Genomic DNA, 23,489 nt, shown 5'->3' with positions numbered 1-23,489 from the left:
ACGGTAACCTTTCAGTCGGACAGACAGGATAGGAACAGAAGTGCAAGTTGACGATCTATCTGTTTTCTCTGTGAGTCAGGTGTGTGGAGTCAATAAAATTATTGTAAACCGCAAGACGCTCTGGACAGTCCACTACTATGGAATTCATACAGACAGCTACATTTGTCCTTTACGACTCATAAACGTAGGGCTTTGCGGTCATCGGTGCCGTCACCAGCGTGGTATAACGACCGTACAGGCACAGTCGTGTGATATATTCATATCGCGCTATCGGTGATATCTCCTGGTATCTCTGCAAGCATGAGGAGGCTGGGATCAAGTCATGAAGCTGTCAACGCCATTCAGATTATCACGTGATGCAGGCTATCAACGGTGCCCTTGACATTGTATATCGTTCGGATTTTCTCTCTGCTTACACGAACATTGGTACTGTTTACCAGAAGGTCGTGATTAAACATATTTCTCGGTGTATGTTAAGGTTCTTAAATCACTCTCAATAATAAACAGCAACTTTTCATCTCTTCGCTGATATAATTTGTGAAAAATAATTATAAAAGCGGTGTTTAACCCATATCACTCAATCTAACACGTATTGAATAATAAATAAGCTTTGTTACATTCTTAGTAGTGTTTATCAGGATTCGCTTATGCTCTGTTAGCAACCTAACCTCAGTGGCTATGTGGTATAAGTAATATTCCTGAGTGCGGCGTTAAACAACAACCAACCAGCCTCAAGTTCAATCAGATTGACACGACCTGATATAATTTATAAAAATTCTCAAAGCGTCAAGTCAAGTGAACCCTCCTCATACGAACAATATTTTAAATATTATCATCATTATATCTGCTTTAAGTATCCATTTTGATCCTGTCGACATTCAGGTGAGGTGAGGTGAAATTGGGTTTAACGTCGTACTTGAGAATATTTCGCTCATATGACGACGTGCATGCGTGTGTATGTATGTGTATGTGCGGCTGCTTGTACTAGCCCAGACTGAAGCTGGTTTTATAGTGCTAGCCCACTGAGATACCATGCCGCAGTGAAGCATGAATATCCCACTCAGACACATTATACTGACTCCGAGCCGACCAGTCCTTGTTGTACCTATTAATGCCGAGCGCCAGGCAGGGACCAACAAGTACCATATTTTAACGTCCAAGTCAAAACATTGATTACACAACAGTCTCGTTTCCTGTTGACTGGGTTCCGTCCTATTGCGCACCTTACTACAATAACAAGTCCAGAATGTTTAGACCAATTCATTTAACTGAATGCTTAAATATTAATCAGTATTATTTGATACATCTAAGCACTTGTATATTGCAACACTACGCTCCTTATAATGCTTGCAAACATGTTGTGCAGCGAGCTCTGACAAAAAGAAACCTGAAATCGTGGAAATCTCAAAACGAAGTTCTGCCGCTAGAAAGGTTTGGCATAGTGGTACGGACTTGATATTAAATCAACCACATTGTGCGTTACAGAACTACACTGAATCAGCGCAAAAAAACCAAAACAGGTGTAACCAGTGAGCCAGATGCATTGTGAATCATTTTACGACCTCATCAACCTGGGGCAGTCTGTGACGTCTTAGTTAAGATCATGCTGCCTACACCTCGCCATAAAATATAGAAATACGATGTTATTAACGTTTAAAATTAAAATACATTTGTAAATACCATTTTCTTATGAAACAAGGAATTGGAATTCAGTGTAACCATAGTTGTTTGTGATGCCTATTTTCACTTTCACACGAGAAAATTCGGATCGGCTGAAAAGTTGGTCAGTCTAAATAGGTTAATGAGACTCATTTTTCGGTTTGTTTTGGTATGACGCGGTCGGGGATCGAACCCGCGACCTTCCGCTCTCCGGGCGGACGCTCTAACCACTACACCACGGAGGCGGTCCGTCGACCTTCAGGTGTGAGTTTGAAGCAGTCAGTATATTTTTATTACAAGCAATTTCAATATGTACTGATTGAGTGAGTGAGTGAGTTTGTATCTAAGCCACTTTTAGCAATATTCCAGCAATATCTTGACGGGGGGAGACCAGAAATGGGCTGCACACGTTGTACCCATGTGGGGAATCGAACCCGGCGTGACGAGCGAATGCTCTAGGCTACCCCGCCGCCCCTCTTTACTGAGAATGTGTAATTCCACTTATAACATGTGTTACCACTTTCTAAATGGCATTGTGTATTTATACGAACAGAGGTAATTAATCTTCAAGTTACAAATCTACAACTTAATATTATATGACTTTATTGATGAACGCAATCAAATCTGATATTAATCTGGCAGAAATCTATGTCGAAATACGCTCATTACAAATGAGAGAGTATGTATATGGTTGTACGCCGCTTTTAGCAATATTCCAGTAATATCTCTGCGGGGGCACCAGAAATGTACTTCACACATTGTACCCATGTGGGGAATCGAACCCAGGTCTTCGGCGTGACGAGCGAACGCTTTACCCTCAAGGCTACCCCACCACTCCAACAGTATAAATGTTGTTGATAATACTAATTACAATTAATCCTAAATAATAAAATGAAAAATCGTCATATAGATTAAACGGTCACGTTCTGAAGTAAGAAATGATTTGGGGATATCATGCAAATACTGATGTGATAAAATGCATGAGTAATGTGATATGTTACAAACAGGCATTAAAATATGGCGTCTGCTTTCGTGGCAAATATTATATTCCTGTTATCCATCAGTCAGTAGTTCACGCTTTTATATTTTTATGATGATTATGGGATACAGATACGTACTTGAAATATCATCCGTCAAACCAGAACAATATGAGATACATACATACCTGATTTTATCAAGTCTATTGTTAAACCCCGTGGGTATTAATTATTTAAAATAATTATTAAGCTACTCGATCGTTACTAAGTAAGGTGAACAGGTAAGCTGTCATCACAGAAACGTGCTAATTAACTAGACGACTGATATATTAACGTACACAGGCGAAAACAGTGTGTACCCAATCCTTATGCCAAAGCCAGTGTATTTTGTGGCGAGATTTGCGGTAATCGACAATTGAACCGAACGACAACAGCACAGCAATGCTTCCATCTTATTGGCTGATGAGGATGATCTGAGGGTCATTTCAGGTCATGCATAGGTGAAGGTCGTCTATAGCGCGATTTTATTTTTTTCTACTGGTGCGCTCGAAGCTATGGTCATTGTTAATTAATTTTCTCTCGAGAGAGGTTTATTTATTTCCTATTTCAGATCGAGAGACTGTCAGCTTATTTTATGCAGCATGTGCCGCGAAGAGACGAAGAAAGGGAAAGTGTTGCCCTCTTATTCTATGAATGACATTAGCAAACATGCTTCTCGCGAGGACCGGTGGATTGTGATCGACGACTTCGTTTACGATGTAACTTCGTGGGGGAAAAAGCACCCGGGTGGTGAAAAACTCATCAACAACCATGCAGGCGAGGATGCCACGGTGAGCTCATGTTTGTGTTCTGATTTACATTCATAAACCTTACCTGTAAGTACATTTATACATGTACACATGCAGCTGTTTAGCCGGCATGAGGCGCTTGAGGGGTGATCTTGGTCTGTTTCTTATAATAAGTTATATTATTTATTAATAAATCATATTTAATTTAAAATGAGAAAATGTTACGATTCTTTTATTATTTTGTATTGGTTCCCAAGATTACAATGTCATATGTACCAAACTGTAGTACATACAGATACATTATGTACAGGTATTATGCCAATATCATAATAATAAACATATACGTCGATAAAAAAGAAAGATGATATCAGGTATATATGGATACATTTTAAAGTATTCAAAGTACTTGGGAGAGAAGGACCCATTTATGATTGAAATGTTACACATGACAAACACTCTCACTTACATCATTGCAGAAACAACATAGACTGCTATAAACCTTTTTCATTTTAAGCAGTTCTCTTTTTGTGATGATTCTTTCTTTGTTAAAACACCATGAGTTTAAGAACCCTCGTACTAAGTCAATATTTCTTACATAACCATCACATTAATTTAACGGCTGCCAACAGACTATCAATATATATATTTCAATTAGTCCCAGAAATAAAGTTACCCTTTTAAATATATATAAAAAATGCACATATTATATCTACAACATATGACACATATGACTGCGAGGACAATGGGTGCTTAATTTTAGGCCGAGAAAGTATTTACATGCCAGATTAATCAGACAGGATTTAGGTGATTTTAAAATTATTCTCTTGGTCCGGAGACTGACTATTCATGACCCTCTTGTATATATCTGAAGTGGTTTTCAAGGAGATGACAATCACTGTATTTTGTTGGTGATTTGTGTTTGAAATTATTTCACAGATAAATATACCAGTCTGATTGGAAGATATTTTTGTCAGTTACAAAAGATTAACTGTTGTCTGAATTCAAAATCTCAATTACCTTAAAAAAGATAGATTTCAGACTATTCATCAAACGTCTTAAGTGATACTTGTGATAAAGAGTAAGGTAAGATTTAGGTTTGTCATTATCTGTGGTAGGTTTGATGACATGCTTTCAGTTTTCCAGTTCGTGCCTAGAGAAACAAGTCAAGTATAAACTGAATTAACTGGGTCTCACCACACACGGTCTAATAAGAATGATCTACTTCCCTGTTTACATTCTTGTTGTTATAAATATTCTGGTCACGATAGCCCCGTCCAGTTAATTCCTTGTGAAGACAATTAAGCTCACTGGCTGACATGTACATTAATTAAAGTAAATCCTTTGCATATTTACCTGGGAAGCTCATTGGATCATTTGCATTTAGAACACAAACTGTTCTTGAACAAATAAGACATCTCTCTCTGTTTTAATTACAAGGTTGAATGTATAGCTCTTTGAGGTCTAGATTTGGGTGGTGTTTGTTTTAAACAGTGTTGTGTTTGGCAAGTCAGTACAGAAGGACAGAACTATTATTATGTTCAGGTTGCGATACTTGGCATAAGAGGTACAAATATACAGTCAAGAGTACATAGGATGACAGGATGGTTTACATGGAAGATTTATTGTTTTCATGATGGTATTACAAAATATGCATAGTATTTTTAAAACATTTGTTTGTTTACAGTTCAACAATTGTTAATTTTAACACATTGTGTTTTAAATAATGTTTTGGGATATATGTTTTCCGATGATGCTTGAAGAAAGGGCAGAGAAAAATGTAGTGAAATTCATCACCAACATCACACGTGTAGCAGATGTTACACATTCTTTATTAAGGTGAAATTTTGTGCCACCAACCTACTTCTATAGGTAAATGATGGCAGGATCCCCGTTCGAATTTGTGAGCCAAGGAGAAGAGGATATATTGCATTAATTGAGCACCACCCTATTTTGAAAATAAGATGTGATGAGAAAAAGGGATATAATACCTGTAGTTAAGAAGCTTTATCCACTGACAGTTTTACAAATACCATAACTTTTTATTCTTTATGAAAGAATATGTTGATGAAATGTGATGGGACTGAATTTTTACCCAAAATAACTATTCCTCTCCTTTTCAAACTACACAATTAAATTAAGTTTTGTTTGTTTTAAACAGTGTTGTGTTTGGCAAGTCAGTACAGAAGGACAGAACTATTATTATGTTCAGGTTGCGATACTTGGCATAAGAGGTACAAATATACAGTCAAGAGTACATAGGATGACAGGATGGTTTACATGGAAGATTTATTGTTTTCATGATGGTATTACAAAATATGCATAGTATTTTTAAAACATTTGTTTGTTTACAGTTCAACAATTGTTAATTTTAACACATTGTGTTTTAAATAATGTTTTGGGATATATGTTTTCCGATGATGCTTGAAGAAAGGGCAGAGAAAAATGTAGTGAAATTCATCACCAACATCACACGTTGTAGCAGATGTTACACATTCTTTATTAAGGTGAAATTTTGTGCCACCAACCTACTTCTATAGGTAAATGATGGCAGGATCCCGATCGTTCCAAAGAAGAGGAATTTGTGAGCCAAGGAGAAAGGGATATATACACCCGTGCATTAATTGAGCACCACCCTATTTTGAAAATAAGATGTGATGCTACAGAAAAGTTAGGGTATAGCCATCAATTTAATCAACCTGTAGTTAAGAAGCTTTATCCACTGACAGTTTTACAAATACCATAACTTTTTTATTCTTTATGAAAGAATATGTTGATGAAATGTGATGGGACTGAATTTTTACCCAAAATAACTATTCCTCTCCTTTTCAAACTACACAATTAAATTAAGTTTTGACTAAAAATAAAAATTCTGTTCACACCAAGATGACTTACACACCAAGTAAGCTTTAATTGTGTATAATCAGGAAGAACCCGAATGTCAAAGATTCAGGTCTTTCCAACAATTCAGTTGGTAATTGACAAAAACTGAATTTTGAATTTATTGTGTTGAATAAACATTTCTCCTTGCCGGATACTGATAATTAAAGCTAAAATCTGTTTGTTTTGTTTGCAAAGCAACTTTTACTGCATTTTTAAAATTTTACTTTTCTTAACTTTTCCTAAATCTTAGTTTAAAAACTTTCAGCCATTCACAATAAATAACGAATTTACATAACAATCAATTTTTACTTTCACTTTTTATAATAAGGTAACTTGTTTTAGGACAGAAAAACACCTGTTTATAAATGTAGGCAATTATTCTAATTAAAGTATGTGGTGATTTCAATGATGTTTTCGTTTTTTAAATGTTGAATGCTTGCTCTAGCAAATTATAAAGGTTATTTGTTGGAAAGAGTTTAGAATTTCATTTCAGACAAAATTAATTGGTAAAAATACAGGGTGGTGCTTATTTCATGCACTGATGTATATGTCAAACATTTGGATAAGCCTAAATTTAGACATTTATTTTTATTGCTGGGAGAGCAAGCCTGGGTTTAAAATATGAGTGGGGTATTCATACTGAAACTGATTCAGTGTACTGTTGCTTTAACAATTAGGTTAGCCCACTGCCACTGTTATCAAAGAATTCATGTTTTGAGCAATGTTTTCTTGATTGGACAGAGCCTGAGAATCAACATAGTTTATCAAAGTTATTTCCTTGATTTTATTAGGATGCTTGGGTTGCATTCCACAATGACAGAAAAGCAGTGAGCAAGTACCTGCGACCACTGCTGGTTGGGAAAGTCAGAGAAGAGGAAAGAAAAGTGGTAAGATCATAAAAGAAACTAAAGTAAACAATGATGAACCTACCTTATTTGCCTTTATAAGCAGTGAGCAAGTACCTGCGACCACTGCTGGTTGGGAAAGTCAGAGAAGAGGAAAGAAAAGTGGTAAGATCATAAAAGAAACTAAAGTGCCGTATATGACCGTCTATAAGCCGAATTTTGAGGACCAAAAAAAGCAGTCTGTAGAAGGGGGTCGTCTTATCCATGGGTTACGCTTTCGTCAAACTTTTTTCCAGGGGTAAGAAAACAACATCGTATCACTTCGTGTGAACAAACAACAGAAGACGACTTTGTCAGTAGAGACGTCAAATTTGCAATTAAACATCACTAGACAAGATTATTTACCTCTTAAGTTATAAGTTGTTTTGCTGGGCATTGTATTATTTGCAGGGATTAAGATTACCGTGCGTATTTGTCTCGTACACAAAGCCGGAAATAGCAATCAGCTGTGCACACGTTTCCCGGCGAACAAGTTCAAACATGCACAATAATATAACGGGACGAATTCTGACGCAGTCATCAGTAAAATATAATACAGAATACCATTATTTAACCCAAAGAAATATATCCTAGCATTGTGTAATTTTAGTTACAGTTTTTGCTCTATAGATTAATTAAGATTACCGTGTGTATTTGTCTCGGATACACGGTAAACAATGATGAACCTACCGTATTTGCCTTTATAAGCACCCAGTTTACAAAGGGGATCACTAATCCTTGTGTTACTCTCAACTTAGGTTCTTTAAGCAGCAATTAGAAGCTGGTGCATATTTCATTTACTTGATAACGGTGTTGGGATCTACGTCGCATCGAATGCTATAAAGAAGTTGTCTATCCATAAAAAAAGTGTTCCTCTTCTCAATTTAGGGACTGTTCATAATTTATGGCTAGGGGTGATATTGATAATTTTTATGGAGAAGCATGTGAATGACCCCCCTAAAATTTAATTTATGTACAAAGTAAGAGACAAACCCCCAACCCCTGCATTTCATGTACAAAATTGCTGGACACCCCAGAAAAAAATTGGTGTTTCCCCCTTAAAATTATTTGATCAAAGCGACAATTCCCTACATCAAAACATTCAAAGAAATTTAATATCATAAAACACTATAGAAGTGCTTATGCAACATATAATTAGGAAATCAATGTTTTTCTCATAAAATAGAAGTGCTTATTCAACATGTAATTATGAAAACAATGTTTTTTTCTGGTCATCTTGATGTAAGGTGTTGAAAGACTTCATTGAGAAATAACGGGCATATTTTGTGTCAATTGTTGCTCAAGTTGAAATGAACACAAGGAATATTATTGAAGTCAGGACTAGTGTTGGGAATTGGTTAAAATCTCATAATTGATGATTGGTTCATTACAACCGATCCATCATCGAAAATAATTGGTTAGCATCATTTGTCAAATTTTCCTGGTTATGTTTGTTAATGCACAGAAAATAAAAAAACAAACATGTTCTTTTGTTTTTTTCAAATTGCACAAAATGCATTTGCAAATTTCACATCTTTAAATGATGACTAATATGTTAGGAACAAATTTCCTGGAGTCTTTAAGATAAATTCAATCGTGACTTGGAACGAGCTTGTAGTGCTCATGAAATGTAATGGACAAAACCAACCTTGTGAAAAATGTCGTTAATGCAAACAAGTGCTCAAAAATTGTTTGCGTTCGATTATGAGAAAACACAATCGATTGCTTGGTCGTTTAGTCACTGCGACCAATCTTCGATTATTTCAATTAATCGGACCACCACTAGTCAGGACAGCTGTATCACTCCCATCAGCATTTTTAATACTTTTAAAACTAAGACTGGTAATGAGCTTGTAATCTCATATGTGTGTTTATGGTATTTACTCTACCTGTGCCTGAACAAAAAGAATTATAATAATTTATGCAAATTATTTGGAATTGTTAACTGTTCTGACGTCAGAGTGAACTGATCCGGGACTTCCGGGACTTGCGTCAGAAGGTGGAGGACATGGGTCTGTTCAAGGCCAGCGTTGCCTTCTTCACATGGACAGTGGGTCAGGTGATAGCCCTGGAGGCCCTAGCCTTGGCTCATCTTCTGGCAGTTCGGGACGTCCTGGGTACCATATCTTGTAGCCACCTTGCTCCTGACGACTGCGCAGGTAGGGAGTGTAACTGCTGGTGTCCTTTGTTTTTGTTTGTTGTTCAAGATATTGTCAGCAATATGTATATATGTGTCTTTTCTGTCAGTGCTTTAAACAGAGCATTCCGACTTTTTCTGTACAATGCTGGTATGGAACCATGTCCCTTAAAAACAGAAACTGTCTCACCAGAATAGTTTTATTAGCCAGTAAAATTGCAGGTGTATCTTTTGCTAACCTAAATGAAATATATGAAGAAAGAGTTCCTTTGTTCCTGCCAGTATTAATCTTTTAAATGATTCCTAGTGTTTGTCTCACCTTGTTAGCATGTTATATCTGTGTTATTTATTGTATGAAAATAATTTAATCATTTTATCAATGTTTGAGCTCTGTACTTTACACAAGAATTCCCTCACGGGTAATAAAGTATTGTCATCATCATCATCATCATCATCATCATCATCATCATCATCATCATCATCATCATCATCATCATCATCACCAATACTCCAGCTATTTATAAGTAATCAAAGTTGGAACAGATAATCCAGTGACTGACATCATGAGCATCAATCCATGCAGTTGAGGTATCATGACATGCATTAAACAAAATAGTGAGGGATCAAACTTTTGTAATCTTCATCACAGTTGTAATAGGTCAGATAATTCATTGGATAATTACTTGAAAGGTTTGTGTGTTTGTTACAGGCACAAGCAGGGTGGTCTCAGCACGATTTTGGCCATTTATCTGTTTTCAAGTCGTCCAAGTGGAACCACATCCTTCATGTATTTATCATCAATTTTCTTAAAGTAAGTGACACAGTCAAGCAGAATCGGGTACTGGTATGGGTTACCTTCTCTTGAACCATTCATGTGATATGGCCGACCGTGCAGTATTATACCAGGTTGATGTTCACATTATCCACCACTGGGTTAGATGAATAGCTCATCATCTGGAAGTAGTGAGTAAGTTGTGTTGCATGTCACTTTAACAGTATTCAAGCAATTGCACAAGGGGGACACCAGAAATGGGCTCCACACATTGTACCCATGTTGGGAATTAAACATGGACCTTCTGTAAACACTTTAACCACTAGGCTACCCCACTGTCTCTAGAAATAGAAGTGACATAGACATATTTAGATCACTGGGGTAGACACCTTGATCTAAATCCAGCCAATCTTCTTTACTTCCTTGTTTGATAATGCATTTAAAAAGAATCATTAAAATGTACTAACTTCTTAGAAGGCAGTTCAGTGATCTGTGAAGAGTTACATACCTTTTCTGTGACAGGATCTGCTTCAGGTGAGTCTAAATTCATGATATGCCTGATCAAGATTAATGGTCTGTTTGTACAATGCACATGACTTTTTACCAAAGCATTTCATCAGATTTATATTTCATGGGTTTTCCATGATGTGAAGTGAGATCTGCAGCTGTTATTGTTTGATGCAGGGAGCCTCGGCTGACTGGTGGAATTACCGCCACTTCCAGCACCATGCCAAGCCGAATGTGGTGCGGAAAGATCCGGACATACGACTGGATTATATTCTCTTGGTTGGAGATAAACTACCAGTAGAGGTAATTATCCCATTCCGTATCATAGAATATACAGTAACATTTATGAATCGGCATCACTTGTGACTGAAGTGTTCTTTGAGAAAATTTAAAGGTGTAGTAATTGCCCCCAGAATGATGCTATTCATACTGGAGTATTTTATGGCTAGTACTAATACCACTAAAAGTGTTGTTTTTGCAGTATTATTTCATTCCCTGTTGGGATTCTTGGATAGAATAAGTCTACAGCATCCTATGCTTTTTGTAAGAGGTGATGGATTAACTCTGTCAATCATAGCTCAAAATATCACTCACTGAATTGTCTGGTTCAGACTTGATTATTTACAGGTGTCAGCCATATAAATGGAATATAGCTGAGCATGGCGTTAAACAAGAAATAAACAATAGCCTGTCGTTTGTGTACCAGTTGACATCCCTGTATCTTTCAGTGGGGCAAGAAGAAGAAGGGAGCCATGCCTTATCAGCATCAGCATCAATACTTCTTCTTCAGTAAGTGAACTACCTACAGACCCGTGCCAGTTATATTCGGACACTTGACGTAATTTCCATAGACTTACATGTTAATCTAGTGTAGCAGAAATAATTTTCATGAATTTAATTTTCGTAAGCTCCAAGTCAAATTTTGCACATTTGTGAGGAATCATCTTACCTACAATCACATAATTTCTGTTTAATTTTCCGTTGCTTATTTATTGAATGGCAACAATTTAATCAACATATGTACAGTGCCATGAACTCCTTTAACATGGCGGCCTATGGGATTGTGCATTGTGGAACCATACGTAAGTTGATAAATGTGATGTCATTAGTTAAATAGTGGTCGGAAAACTGAACTTAAATTATGTGCGCAGAGCAGATATGATTTCAAATTTGCCTGTCAAATTTTACAAAGATCCATCCTAAACTCACTTCATGAAAATTATTTATGCTTCACTGAAATAACATGTAAGTCTATGGAAATTAAGTCAGGTGTCCGAATATATTTGGCTTCGGTCTGTAGCATCTTGTGCATCTTACCTGCTTCAGCAGCTGTATTGGCAAAGTGGATGAAAGGTTGCAACAGTGATGATGTCCTAACAGAGTACATTGAAATATGGCTTTGAGTAAATTGAAGCAGGATATTATGTAAAATAATGTTTATATTTAAACTGCCCCTATCATATTGCCTCGTATTTTGCAGAACTCTATTTAAGGAAATGAAACCATCTTGCACCTTGTGCAACCTCAGGTAAAACCTTGTTGGGATACAGCCACTAACAATCACAGATGCTAATTAAATCACCAGTTATTAAAAAACATTTATCTATTTTCAAAAGTGAAATATTATTTTGATATATTTGAGAGCCATTAATATGGCAGTTGCTCCTGCTGTGAAAATAGAACTGTTATCTTGTAATCAAGAAGATATTGTTCTGGATCCACTGATCGTGGTTATAAGAATCCAAACCCCCATCCTTTGGGTCTATATTTGTGTTTAACCCTTAACATGACAACATTGTCCTTTGAACACCCTTAATACTTCTAGGTAGCGGTGGGGTAGCCTAATGGTTAAAGCGTTCACTTGACACGCTGACGACCCGGGTTGATTCCCCACAGGGGTACAATGTGTGAAGCCCATTTCTGGTGTCCCCTGCTGTGATATTGCTGGAATATTTCTAAAAGCAGCATTAAACCATACTCACTCACTCACTCTAACCTCTAAGCCTTCATACCTCTAACCTTTTCTTACCATACTAGACCCGTGAAGATCCGGGGTAGAATAGGTCTTCAGCAACCCATGCTTGCCACAAAAGGCGACTATGCTTGTCGTAAGAGGCGACTAATGGGATCAGGTGATCAGGCTTGCTGACTTGTTTGACACATGTCATCAGTTCCCAATTGCGCAGATCGATGCTCATGCTGTTGTACACTGGATTGTCTGGTCAAGGCTCGATTATTTACAGACCGCCGCCATATAGCTGGAATAGTGCTGAGCGCGGCGTAAAACTAAACTCACTCACTCACTCATTCTTACCATACTACAACAATGATCCATATGTTGTAACTTATGCTTTTTGGGGCTTGAAATAAAACTGATACAACTTGTCTTATGGTCTGAAACATTGTTTGATTGGCATTTGTAGAACTTGGAGATTAAATGATGAGTATGGATGAGTACTTCTGGTTTATAGTAGAAAGAGACATTTGCATGTAGCTTCTTAATAATGGTATAACATTCTACATCGAAGCATTGCTGTATGCAATAGAGAAGAAGTCTATCCATAAAGTCGCATGCTTCATAATTGTGAATACCCGTGAAGATCCAGTGTAGCAGGCCATTTCTTCCCCGGTCTAAACTTTGGCCTAGGCCAGATTCTCCCCGGGGAGGTTTTGTCCTAGGATATTCTTACCCCGGGGAAAGTTTGGGCTAGGCTCAAGTTTCCCCCCTTAGGCCAAACTTTTCCCCTTGTTTAAACTAGGATATTTTGTTCTGTTTTCTGTGAAAAGTGGGGAGATTCTGGTATGCTAGGCCACTTCTTCCCACCCTTGTTCTTATATCAATAGGGGTAGATTCTGGCCTACCTAGGCTTCTTCTTCCCCACCCTTGCTCTTATATCAAAAGGGGGAGATTCTGGCCTAGCTAGGCTACTTCTTCCCCACACTTGCTCTTATATCAAAAGGGGTAGATTCTGGCCTAGCTAGGCTACTTCTTCCCCACCCTTGCTCTTATATCAAAAGGGGTAGATTCTGGCCTAGCTAGGCTACTTCTTCCCAACCCTTGCTCTTATAAACCGACAGTAGGGTTGACTTATATTTTGGTACACATTTTTGCTAAATAGTCCATGTTTGCCTCTGACTTGGGTGTAGTGATTTGAATGCATACATGTTTGAACGGCATTTATCTCTAAATCTGTCCTGCTCCTGCTGCCATTCCTATGAAGACACATTGCATTAGTTCTTCATCTGTCCACCATAAGACGTAAACATTCAATCGCACATTTGATGGGTAAATAAGATGTAATAAACACAGGTTGCTTGCTCTCTTATGCTGTTAATCATCTAATATTTGTTGTATTTATGTATAAATGTAATGGAACATTATTTACATAAGCTTGTTTACTAATCCATAATCACTTTGGGTGAATGAAATATGATTCAGATATCCATGGGCCAAGTATACACCTTATCAAACCTTGTCTTTTGAATATAGAATAAGGCAATATAGTGGAATGATAGATGATACAGCATTTGATACAGATATTGTGTTGGGTTGTTGTTGTTGTGTTGATGTTTACATCTGCTTCCAACTGTTAAGTTAATGTCGCCAACATGGATGCCATATTTAAAGCCATTAGTGAGTGAATAAAATTTTGAATGGATTTGGACATCCAAGTGAAAACTGGGTATTTAGCTAAAGTTTCGAACATAGTAATGATTTTGACATAAGCCAATTTTGAGTAAGTGGGGATAAGTAAATTATTGAAATATAAAAATAAATAAATGATAATATAAAACAATAGTAATGATATAATATCTTTGCTTTTATGCTTGCTTTTCTTTTTAATCCCACCTTATAGAAGGGTATTGAAACAAAATGGGAACCATGTACATGTTGAACATAGAGATTTTTTCTGGGTTACATCTTCTTTTTATTCTCGAGTACAACATTTCAGGGCTTGTTCTGGAGAAAAATCATGGAATTGTTCTGGCCAGAACAAGCCCTCTGGAGAATAAAAGAAGATCAGAATCTCTATGTTCATCAAATATGATCTTCTAAAATGCCAATCAAGCATCATGTACATGTTATATATGAAGATGAAGATGACCTGTAAATTTTTAATGGAACTTGACATCAACATGAATATCTTATCAATGTGTTCACATGAATAGCTATGTCTTGTTTTTGTTTCTGACTTTTTCAAGACAAACATATACATGAAAAGTTGGAGAAGAAATAGCTTAGCTAGGCCAGAATCTCCCCCTTTTGATATTAGAACAAGGATGGGAAACACCCTCACGGGTGGGGAAAGTTTAGACAAGGACAAACTTTTCCCGGGAAGATTTAGCATAGGGGGGAAAGTTTGGCCTAGGCTAAAGTTTCCCCGGGGAAGGTTTGGCCAGGGGGAAAGTTTGGCCTGTTACACCGGGTTAGAATTGTAAGTAAGCCATGCTTGTCATAAGAGGCGACTAATGGGATCGGGCGGTTGACACATGTCATCGTATCCCAATAGCATAGACTAATGCTCATGCTGTTGATCACTGGAATGTCTGGTCCAGACTCGATTATTTACAGACCGCCGCCATATAGCTGGAATACTGCTGAGTGCGGCATAAAACTAAACTCACTCACTCATAAGTGTGAAACTTACCAGCAAATCAGCTGACTTAACAGAGTGAGTGAGTGAGTTTAGTTTTACGCCGATTTTAGCAATATTCCAGCAATACCATGGCGGGGGACACCAGAAATGGGCTTCACACATTGCACCCATGTGGGGAATCGAACCCGAAATGGCACAGTGTAATCATTGTATTACAGTCTAATCTGTACAAAACAACCATATCGCAACAATTGTGTAAGTCTATGTTAAGGTATGGGAGTCAGGATCATCTTAGCTCTACGATTGCTTGGTAGAATGGAGACCTGAACCCCATTCAACCACAGACCTAATCAATGTTATACTGACTGAGTGAGTTTGGTTTTACGCCCCTTTTAGCAATATTCCAGCAACAACACGGCAGGGGACACCAGAAATGGGCTTCACACATTGTACCCATGTGGGGATTCGAACCCGGGTCTTCGGTGTGACGAGCCAACGCTTTAACCACTAGGCTACCCCACTGCCCCTAATCAATGTTATAACAATTCCATGATTTTTCTCCTGTTTTCAGTCATGCCGCCCCTGTTGCTGCCCCTGTACTTCAACTTTGAGATTGTCTATTTCCTCATCTCTAGAGCCAAGTGGATGGTGAGATACAGAATAGGAAATGCTTATAATGCCTTTAGATTTGAGGGTGTTGACTTTTCAATTTACAAAATGTTCATTTGAGGCAAAATTAATTTTCAAATATAAAATTTCCTGTGCAATAAAACTTGATAAGGCCAGACCAAATTTATTTCTTGTTTTACAGATTCTTGTTCTCAGAAAACCTAAAGGCAGGAGGGAGACAAAATAAAAATAAAATCACCAGTCAAAGTAATATTCAAAATACTCAAAGCATTTTACTTTTGGCAATTTATGAAGTGTATATGGGGCAAAAAACATTTAAAAACATTTTTCTTGTAAGTTTACACTTTTGGCCAATAAAAACATTAGGATTTTAATTTTTGAGCGGGGAAAATTAATTATTTTTTAATTTTTTTATTTGAAAAAATACGACAGGCGGATTCGTAAAACAAGAAATAAAATTGGTCTGGCCTAATGTTGTTTCTTTATCACTGACATTCAGAGAAATGTAATATCATCATGCATAATATCAATAAAGGGTGATAATTAAAATAAAGGGTCAACTTCAGTACATTCTTACTCATTCATTACTAAGAATATATTCCGAAGCATCGTGTCCCTGATATTACGGAATATAACTGTGTCTGATACTGCTTGTCATTAAAACTGACCGACTTAGTAGAGTTTCATGCTGCTTTTAATAATAATAATAATAATGGCCATTTATAAAGCATCTGTTACCACGCACTTGTGCATTCTCAAAGCTAACACGTTATTACCCTGGATAACCAAGCTGCCTGTGAGGCGCTAGAAGGTTAACAGTCATATGACCTATCCCACCTGGTACCCATTCAAAATCATGGCTTATCTGTTTGGCTTAACTCTATGACAATCACATGTAGCCAGAGGTATAGTGTAGATCCAGATTGGGTACGAGAAATTGGCTTCACTCATTCACCCTTGTCTAGAATCGATCTCTGATCATCAATGTTGTTATTAAAACAACTAACATGTTGTCTGACTTGTTTTCAGTTCTGAGATTCCTGTTTGATGCATTGTTTCCTATTGATTTAACAGGAGCTGTTCTGGATGGGAACGTTCTTTCTCCGATGGCACATAATCTTCTCCCCTTTCATCAGCGTGCTAGGGATATTTGGTCTTTTCTTCTTTGTCAGGTGAGCTTAGCATATCTTGGAATGTGAAGGCACAAAAAAACATGAAGGTCCACTGGAACTAAAATTTCATATTTTGAAAATAGTTAAACAGATCTGTCCTGAAAGTCACTGAATGAGTTCAGATGACAACAGTTTTACAGTTTCAAAGTTGAATTGAGGGAGTTGGGTTATTGTGCCACTTTGTAAGATGTTTCATCTTTTTGAGAAATGCTTGAAGTGGGGCAAGTCCCAGACTTTGGTGAAACCCTTGAGCTCGGTTATGGATCTGAAAAGCCTAGAAACCTAAGTGGGTAGAACCAGGATTCAAACCAAGAATCATAGGATTCTGGCTTGCTCAAGGGGCACAACTCTTCACATTGAATGGTGGTGCCTTAGATGAATGGGTTCACCCATGCCCCACTTTCAGACTCTTGAGCTGTTAATTATCAAATCCAGTAGTATGACTTAAACATTGTGAAAGAAGCATGAACTTTTAGTCAAGCTATATTTTAGGAAATGTATTCTGAACAGGGAAGTCATTTGAGGAAAATATTTTTCTTGGGCAGGTTTGACTCCATTTTCCTTGAACTTCCAAAAATCATTTCTCTTTGTGTGTAACTTAACAATAACTATGTACTGTTAGAAAAGTATGGCTTCATGTTTGTGCATGTTCATTGAATTGTCAGTTTAGTGGTCCATGAAAAGGACTTTGTCATAACTCATTCTTTCTTGGTAAATCCGAATAATAAAGTGGACAGGAATAATCGTCTTGATTGTTTCATGTAAAGGTTTTTTGAGAGCCACAGGAATAATCGTCTTGATTGTTTCATGTAAAGGATTTTTTGAGAGCCACAGGAATAATCGTCTTTATTGTTTCATGTAAAGGTTTTTGAGAGCCACAGGAATAATCGTCTTGATTGTTTCATGTAAAAAGCCACAGGAACAATTCTTGATTGAGCCACAGGAATAATCGTCTTGATTGTTTCATGTAAAGGTTTTGAGAGCCACAGGAATAATCGTCTTTGATTGTTTCATGTAAAGGTATTTTGAGAGCCACAGGAATAATCGTCTTTATTGTTTCATGTAAAGGTTTTTTGAGAGCCACAGGAATCATCGTCTTTATTGTTTCATGTAAAGGTTTTTTGAGAGCCACTGGTTTGTGTGGAACACCCAGATGAACCACATTCCTATGGAGGTCGACAAGGACCATAACCGTGACTGGGTTACTATGCAACTACAGGCCACATGCAACGTGGACCAATCAGCTTTCAACGACTGGTTCAGCGGCCATCTTAACTTTCAGATAGAACATCAGTAAGTCAGTTTTTGCCAGAAGTGTTTAATATAATATATTCTTATGTATTCATGCTTCGTTTAATGTACTGACAATGCATTACCAAGGTGGCTGCATTGACTGTTGCTTATGCTTTGACTGGACCAAACTCAGAATGCTTCCAGATCAGCCATTGCTCAGCATGCAAACTAGCCCAGCCTCCCTCAGCTACAGTAAAAAAAAAGGGAAAAAAATGAAAAACTCTCTCAAACTTACATGTTTCTCGGGCCCGACTTTTCTAACTTGAAATCCTGAATAATTAAGATATGTTCAGACATAAGCCCAAAATAGAAAAAACCTCTAAACTGAATGTACCAACTTTAAATTAGAGCACATTAAAAAACACTAAGTTCTTCTTCTTGTTTATCCACTATCAGTCAGTTGATGAGTCTCCTTGCAATGATGCCTGGAAATTATTAAGAGTTTGCTGTCAGTATTTAGAGTCCTTTTATGTTCACTTCCGTGACTGCCCAACTTTGTGAATTTGGTTCTGTAGCAGGAATTGAAGAGTGTATGAAATATATGCTTCTGTTGTGTACCAATTCTTTAACACTGCAGCTGAACCAGTAGATCAGGTCTATCCTCAGTCACAGAGACCTTATTCACTCAAGGCAGTTCGAGGCTGTATTAGTTTGACTTACTTTTGTTCTTTATTGGAAGTTGGCAGTGTTATGTATTTTTGCTTAGCTGAAGTTAGGAGGGTTCTTTTTGTTGTTCTTTGTAGGAGTGAGTGAGTGAGTGAGTATGGTTTAACGCTGCTTGTAGCAATATTCCAATGAGATCACGGCAGGGGACACCAGAAATGGGCTTCACACTTTGTACCCATGTGGGGAATCGAACCCGGGTCTTTCAGCGTGACAACCGGACGCTTTACGATTAGGCTACCCCACCGCCATGTTCTTTGTTGGAATTTTGCACAAAACAAGTCAAAGGTATCCTGTGATGAATTCTTTGTTTCAGTTTATTCCCGACAATGCCTCGCCACAACTACCACACAGTGGCGCCGCTATGTAAATCCCTCTGTGAAAAACATGGCCTTAAGTACGAGTCCAAGCCGCTCTTCAAGGCATATGCAGACATCATAGGGTGAGTAGGCAGACAAACTAACACCTCTGAAAGGATTATCCTCCATGTTACATTACATCAGTTGACAAACATGTATAAACACTTAATATTACCTACGAGGGCAAAAATATCGGGGTTAATATTTTTCATATGATGTCCTAGGTCAAAATATCACTTTGTCATGGTGACGTGACATCATGTACAATGCTATGACGTCACGTTTCTTTTGTGACGTTGTGTTCTACACACGGCGACAGCGGTAGCCAGCCTATGTTTGAATGTAGATTTGGGTTATTTTCCTCAATTTGACGTCTTCAGTAATAAACAGAATATTATATGAGTGCCCATATCATACTATGTTTACGACACTTGTGCCTAAATATCGGTACATCCCTCGCTCTTGCTCGGGAAATACCAACATTCAGGCACTCATGTTGTAAACAAAGTATGACATGGGCACTCATATAATATCCTCTATAACATTAGCTTATGATCATTATAGATTGTTTCCTGGAACGGTTCATGAGCCCTGATTATTAGAAACTGGTTGCCTGGTTTAGTTACAGACCACCATGAGTACAGTTGGAATATTGCTGTCTGAGGCATAAAGGAACAATTCACTGATAGTGACCATATACACTTTGATGCAAGGTTTGTTTTAGTTACCAGCCTTGTGCACTGGAGAGAAAAAATTAATACATAGTGTTTTGTGTAGATTTTATGAATGCTTCTTCTTCTTGCAGATCACTGAAAAGGTCGGGTAAGCTGTGGTATGAAGCATACCATATGTAACTTCAGGGATAGCAGTTTGTTGTGTAGAAGACCTGGAGAGATCTTCAGTCTGTTGCATTTGGAGAATGACTCACAGGGTGTAAAAAACATAGTATTGCCCAAACACACATTCCTTTTGAAATATCTAAATCGAATTGTCCACAGAACATATTATTATATTTTAAGAAATAGTTTCCTATTTTCATTTACAAAGTGTTTTTGTTCACCACCCATGACATGATGTAATTTAGACTGGGCACAATATACCAGTACATGAAATAGCACTTACACCATGCACAAGGAAAATATCATGTTACCAGACCTTTGTTCCATGTCATTACCCGTAAGATAAATTTGTCGAATTCTGATTGGTCTATAGCCAAAGCATACGAAATCATGTAAGCGGATTTGCCTGGGTGTACGAAGTGTACACGCTGTCAATTCTGTCATATGACACACTACTCTGGTTCAGTAAATGACCTTGACCTTAGATGGAATGTGGCTGCCAAAATTCTGATCTCTTGAAATTTTAGAGTTGGTGTATACAATTATGAGTATAAAGAGAGTAATAAAATTGTTGTCATAATATGTTATTTGTTTGTGTCAATAAAAGTATATATATTTGTCATTTAACAAAACCTCAAATTCGATAATTTTTATCATAAACTAAGCCATCATGAGTTATCTCCCTTTGTGACCGTTCAGGGAAAATCATAGCGGAATAAATTCTGTATTCTGGTCTTACAATCCTGTAACCCTTTCAAGACACTGTGTAACTAATATTATGTATAAAATGGTTGTTGCATAAAACAATGGTGAGAAACAACAGTGTTTTAATTTAAGTAAATGTAGTGTCATACATATCAAACCCTTCTTACTGTTTTCATTAACGTAATCAGATGTGTTCTCTAAAAGTTGTAGGTAAGATGTGGTTTTCCCAGAAAAGTTCTTAAAGAGGCCAACTCAAATGATGATTCAAAACCCTTTATCCAGCCTTATCTGGAACCAATATCACAGGTAATCAAAGATCACTAATGTTTACTATTTAATACATTGATGGGGAAGAAATATGATTCAGACTATTTACTGTGACACCATCGTAGCTGGAATTGTAATGGGCATGTGCATCGTTGCAAGTTTTGTATTTTTTTTGTCTGGCAGTGACTAAGTCAGTATTTAATTTGCGTACCCTGAAGCTAAAAGGATGTTATAAATATTTACAATTTGTGCAGCTGAGATATTCTGGAGAAATTTTCACGTTACTTCTACAGAAAATGTTTCTTGCAAAAGATGTTTCAGATTGATGTGATCTGTTGGCCAGGGTGTTTTCAATGAATGTTTAGCTGCTAACCACCCACATATTATTTTGCAATGCTCACGTCAGTAGACTTTTGATATTATCCATCCATGAAAATTGCTATTTTAGACATTATGATGTTTGATGGAAATATGTACATGTTTGTTTCCAGTAGATATGGCATATAAATAATATTTATAAATAATATTTATTGTACCATAGACAAGGCCCAGTTTTCGTTCAGACTATTGATTTGGTCAATAAGGATAGTCAAATAACAACTAACAAATTATGCTAACAAATAATAGTGCATATGTACTGAGGGTAGGGTTTGAAAATTCCATGATTAGGCCAGACCAATTTTATTTCTTGTTTTACGGATTTTTGCCCTCAGAAAACCTAAAGGCAGGAGGGAAAAACATAAAAAATAAATATCACCAAAGTAATATTCCTTTTGCATACTAAAAGTATTTTATTTTTGGCAAGTTATGAAGTGTATATGAGGCAAAAAAACAATCAAAAACACTTTTTTTGTAAGTTTACATTCTTTGCCAATATAAACATGAGGATTTTTTTGGGAGCGGGTAAAATTAATTTAAATTTTTTTTCTTATTCTTGAAAAAATAAGACCGGCGGATCTGTAAAACAAGAAATAAAATTGGTCTGGCCTTAGACACAATTTGAAAATAGTTTGATATCAGATGATGAGGATAAGTGTTACACTGTTGTGTATTTGAACATATAATATGTTTTTAATTATACCGGTGATTGTTAGTGGAATAAAGTATCTTACAGGCTGTTTGAATTCTTTGCGATCTGATATCTAAAGTGTTGTTTTTGAAAGGCATTTAGAAGTTGGATGAACATGAATACATGACATGTTTTATGGATCACAACATAAGAACAACAAAGAATAAAAAAGTGTTGATGTCCGAGATGCAAGACATGACAGTCAATCAATTGAAAGTTTGTTCTCGTTTAGCCCAAGATCCACATTATACAGTCCAAGTACTTTCTGTATCAGAGTCCATATGTCTAGCATTTCCGACAATGATTTTGGAAATTCAGACCCTGACATATATTTGTCATGAGGTGACTTGGTTTTTGTTGAGGGCTGTTGCTCATACTATTAATCACTGGTTTATCTGGCCCAGATGCCATCATTGGCAGGCCATGGTGATATTGCTCACTGAAGCGTGACAAAACCATCTTGAGTGTAGCCTGGTGACCTGGTTGATGGTGTAATGGCCTGGTAGATTGTATGGTGACCTGGTAGATTGTGTAGTGACCTGGTTGATTGTGTAATGACCTGGTTGATTGTGTAGTGGCCTGGTAGATTGTGTAGTGAACTAGTTGATTGTGTAGTGACCTGGTAGATTGTGTAGTGGCCTGGTAGATTGTGTAGTGACCTGGTAGATTGCGTAGTGACCTGGTAGATTGCGTAGTGGCCTGGTTGATTGTGTAGTGACCTGGTAGTTGTGTAGAGACCTGGTTGATTGTGTAGTGACCTGGTTGATTGTGTAGTGACCTGGTTGATTGTGTAGTGACCTGGTTGATTGTGTAGTGACCTGGTAGATTGTGTAGTGAACTGGTTGATTGTGTAGTGGCCTGGTAGATTGTGTAGTGGCCTGGTAGATTGTGTAGTGACCTGGTAGATTGTGTAATGACCTGGTAGATTGCGTAGTGACCTGGTAGATTGCGTAGTGACCTGGTAGATTGTGTAGTGACCTGGTTAATTGTGTAGTGACCTGGTAGATTGTGTAATGGCCTGGTAGATTGCGTAGTGACCTGGTAGATTGTGTAATGACCTGGTAGATTGCGTAGTGACCTGGTAGATTGCGTAGTGACCTGGTAGATTGTGTAGTGACCTGGTTAATTGTGTAGTGACCTGGTAGATTGTGTAATGGCCTGGTAGATTGCGTAGTGACCTGGGAGATTGTGTAGTGACCTGGTTGATTGTGTAGTGACCGGGTTGATTGTGTAGTGACCTGGTAGATTGTGTAGTGGATTGTGTAGTGACCTGGTAGATTTGTGGTGACC

At 37.4% G+C, this 23,489-nt stretch overlaps 1 protein-coding gene across 1 annotated transcript; it reads left to right on the top strand.

Moving 5' to 3' along the window:
* The first annotated feature begins 3,150 nt into the window (after positions 1 to 3,150).
* Positions 3,151 to 22,409, top strand: LOC124284977 (acyl-CoA 6-desaturase-like). The gene is given in 12 exon segments (XM_046721106.1): positions 3,151 to 3,466; positions 7,096 to 7,191; positions 9,149 to 9,271; positions 9,273 to 9,347; positions 10,035 to 10,136; positions 10,782 to 10,907; positions 11,333 to 11,393; positions 15,774 to 15,850; positions 16,907 to 17,004; positions 18,121 to 18,297; positions 19,277 to 19,402; positions 20,125 to 22,409. Coding segments are annotated over 12 exon segments (1,299 nt in total). The 5' UTR covers positions 3,151 to 3,277; the 3' UTR covers positions 20,174 to 22,409.
* Positions 22,410 to 23,489: the final 1,080 nt, after the last annotated feature.

This window comes from Haliotis rubra, unplaced genomic scaffold (assembly GCF_003918875.1).
Source record: "Haliotis rubra isolate DU_JTF1 unplaced genomic scaffold, ASM391887v1 Scf35, whole genome shotgun sequence".
NCBI classification, from domain to species: Eukaryota; Metazoa; Mollusca; class Gastropoda; order Lepetellida; family Haliotidae; genus Haliotis; species Haliotis rubra.
This window is presented reverse-complemented; position numbering and strand designations above follow the sequence as displayed.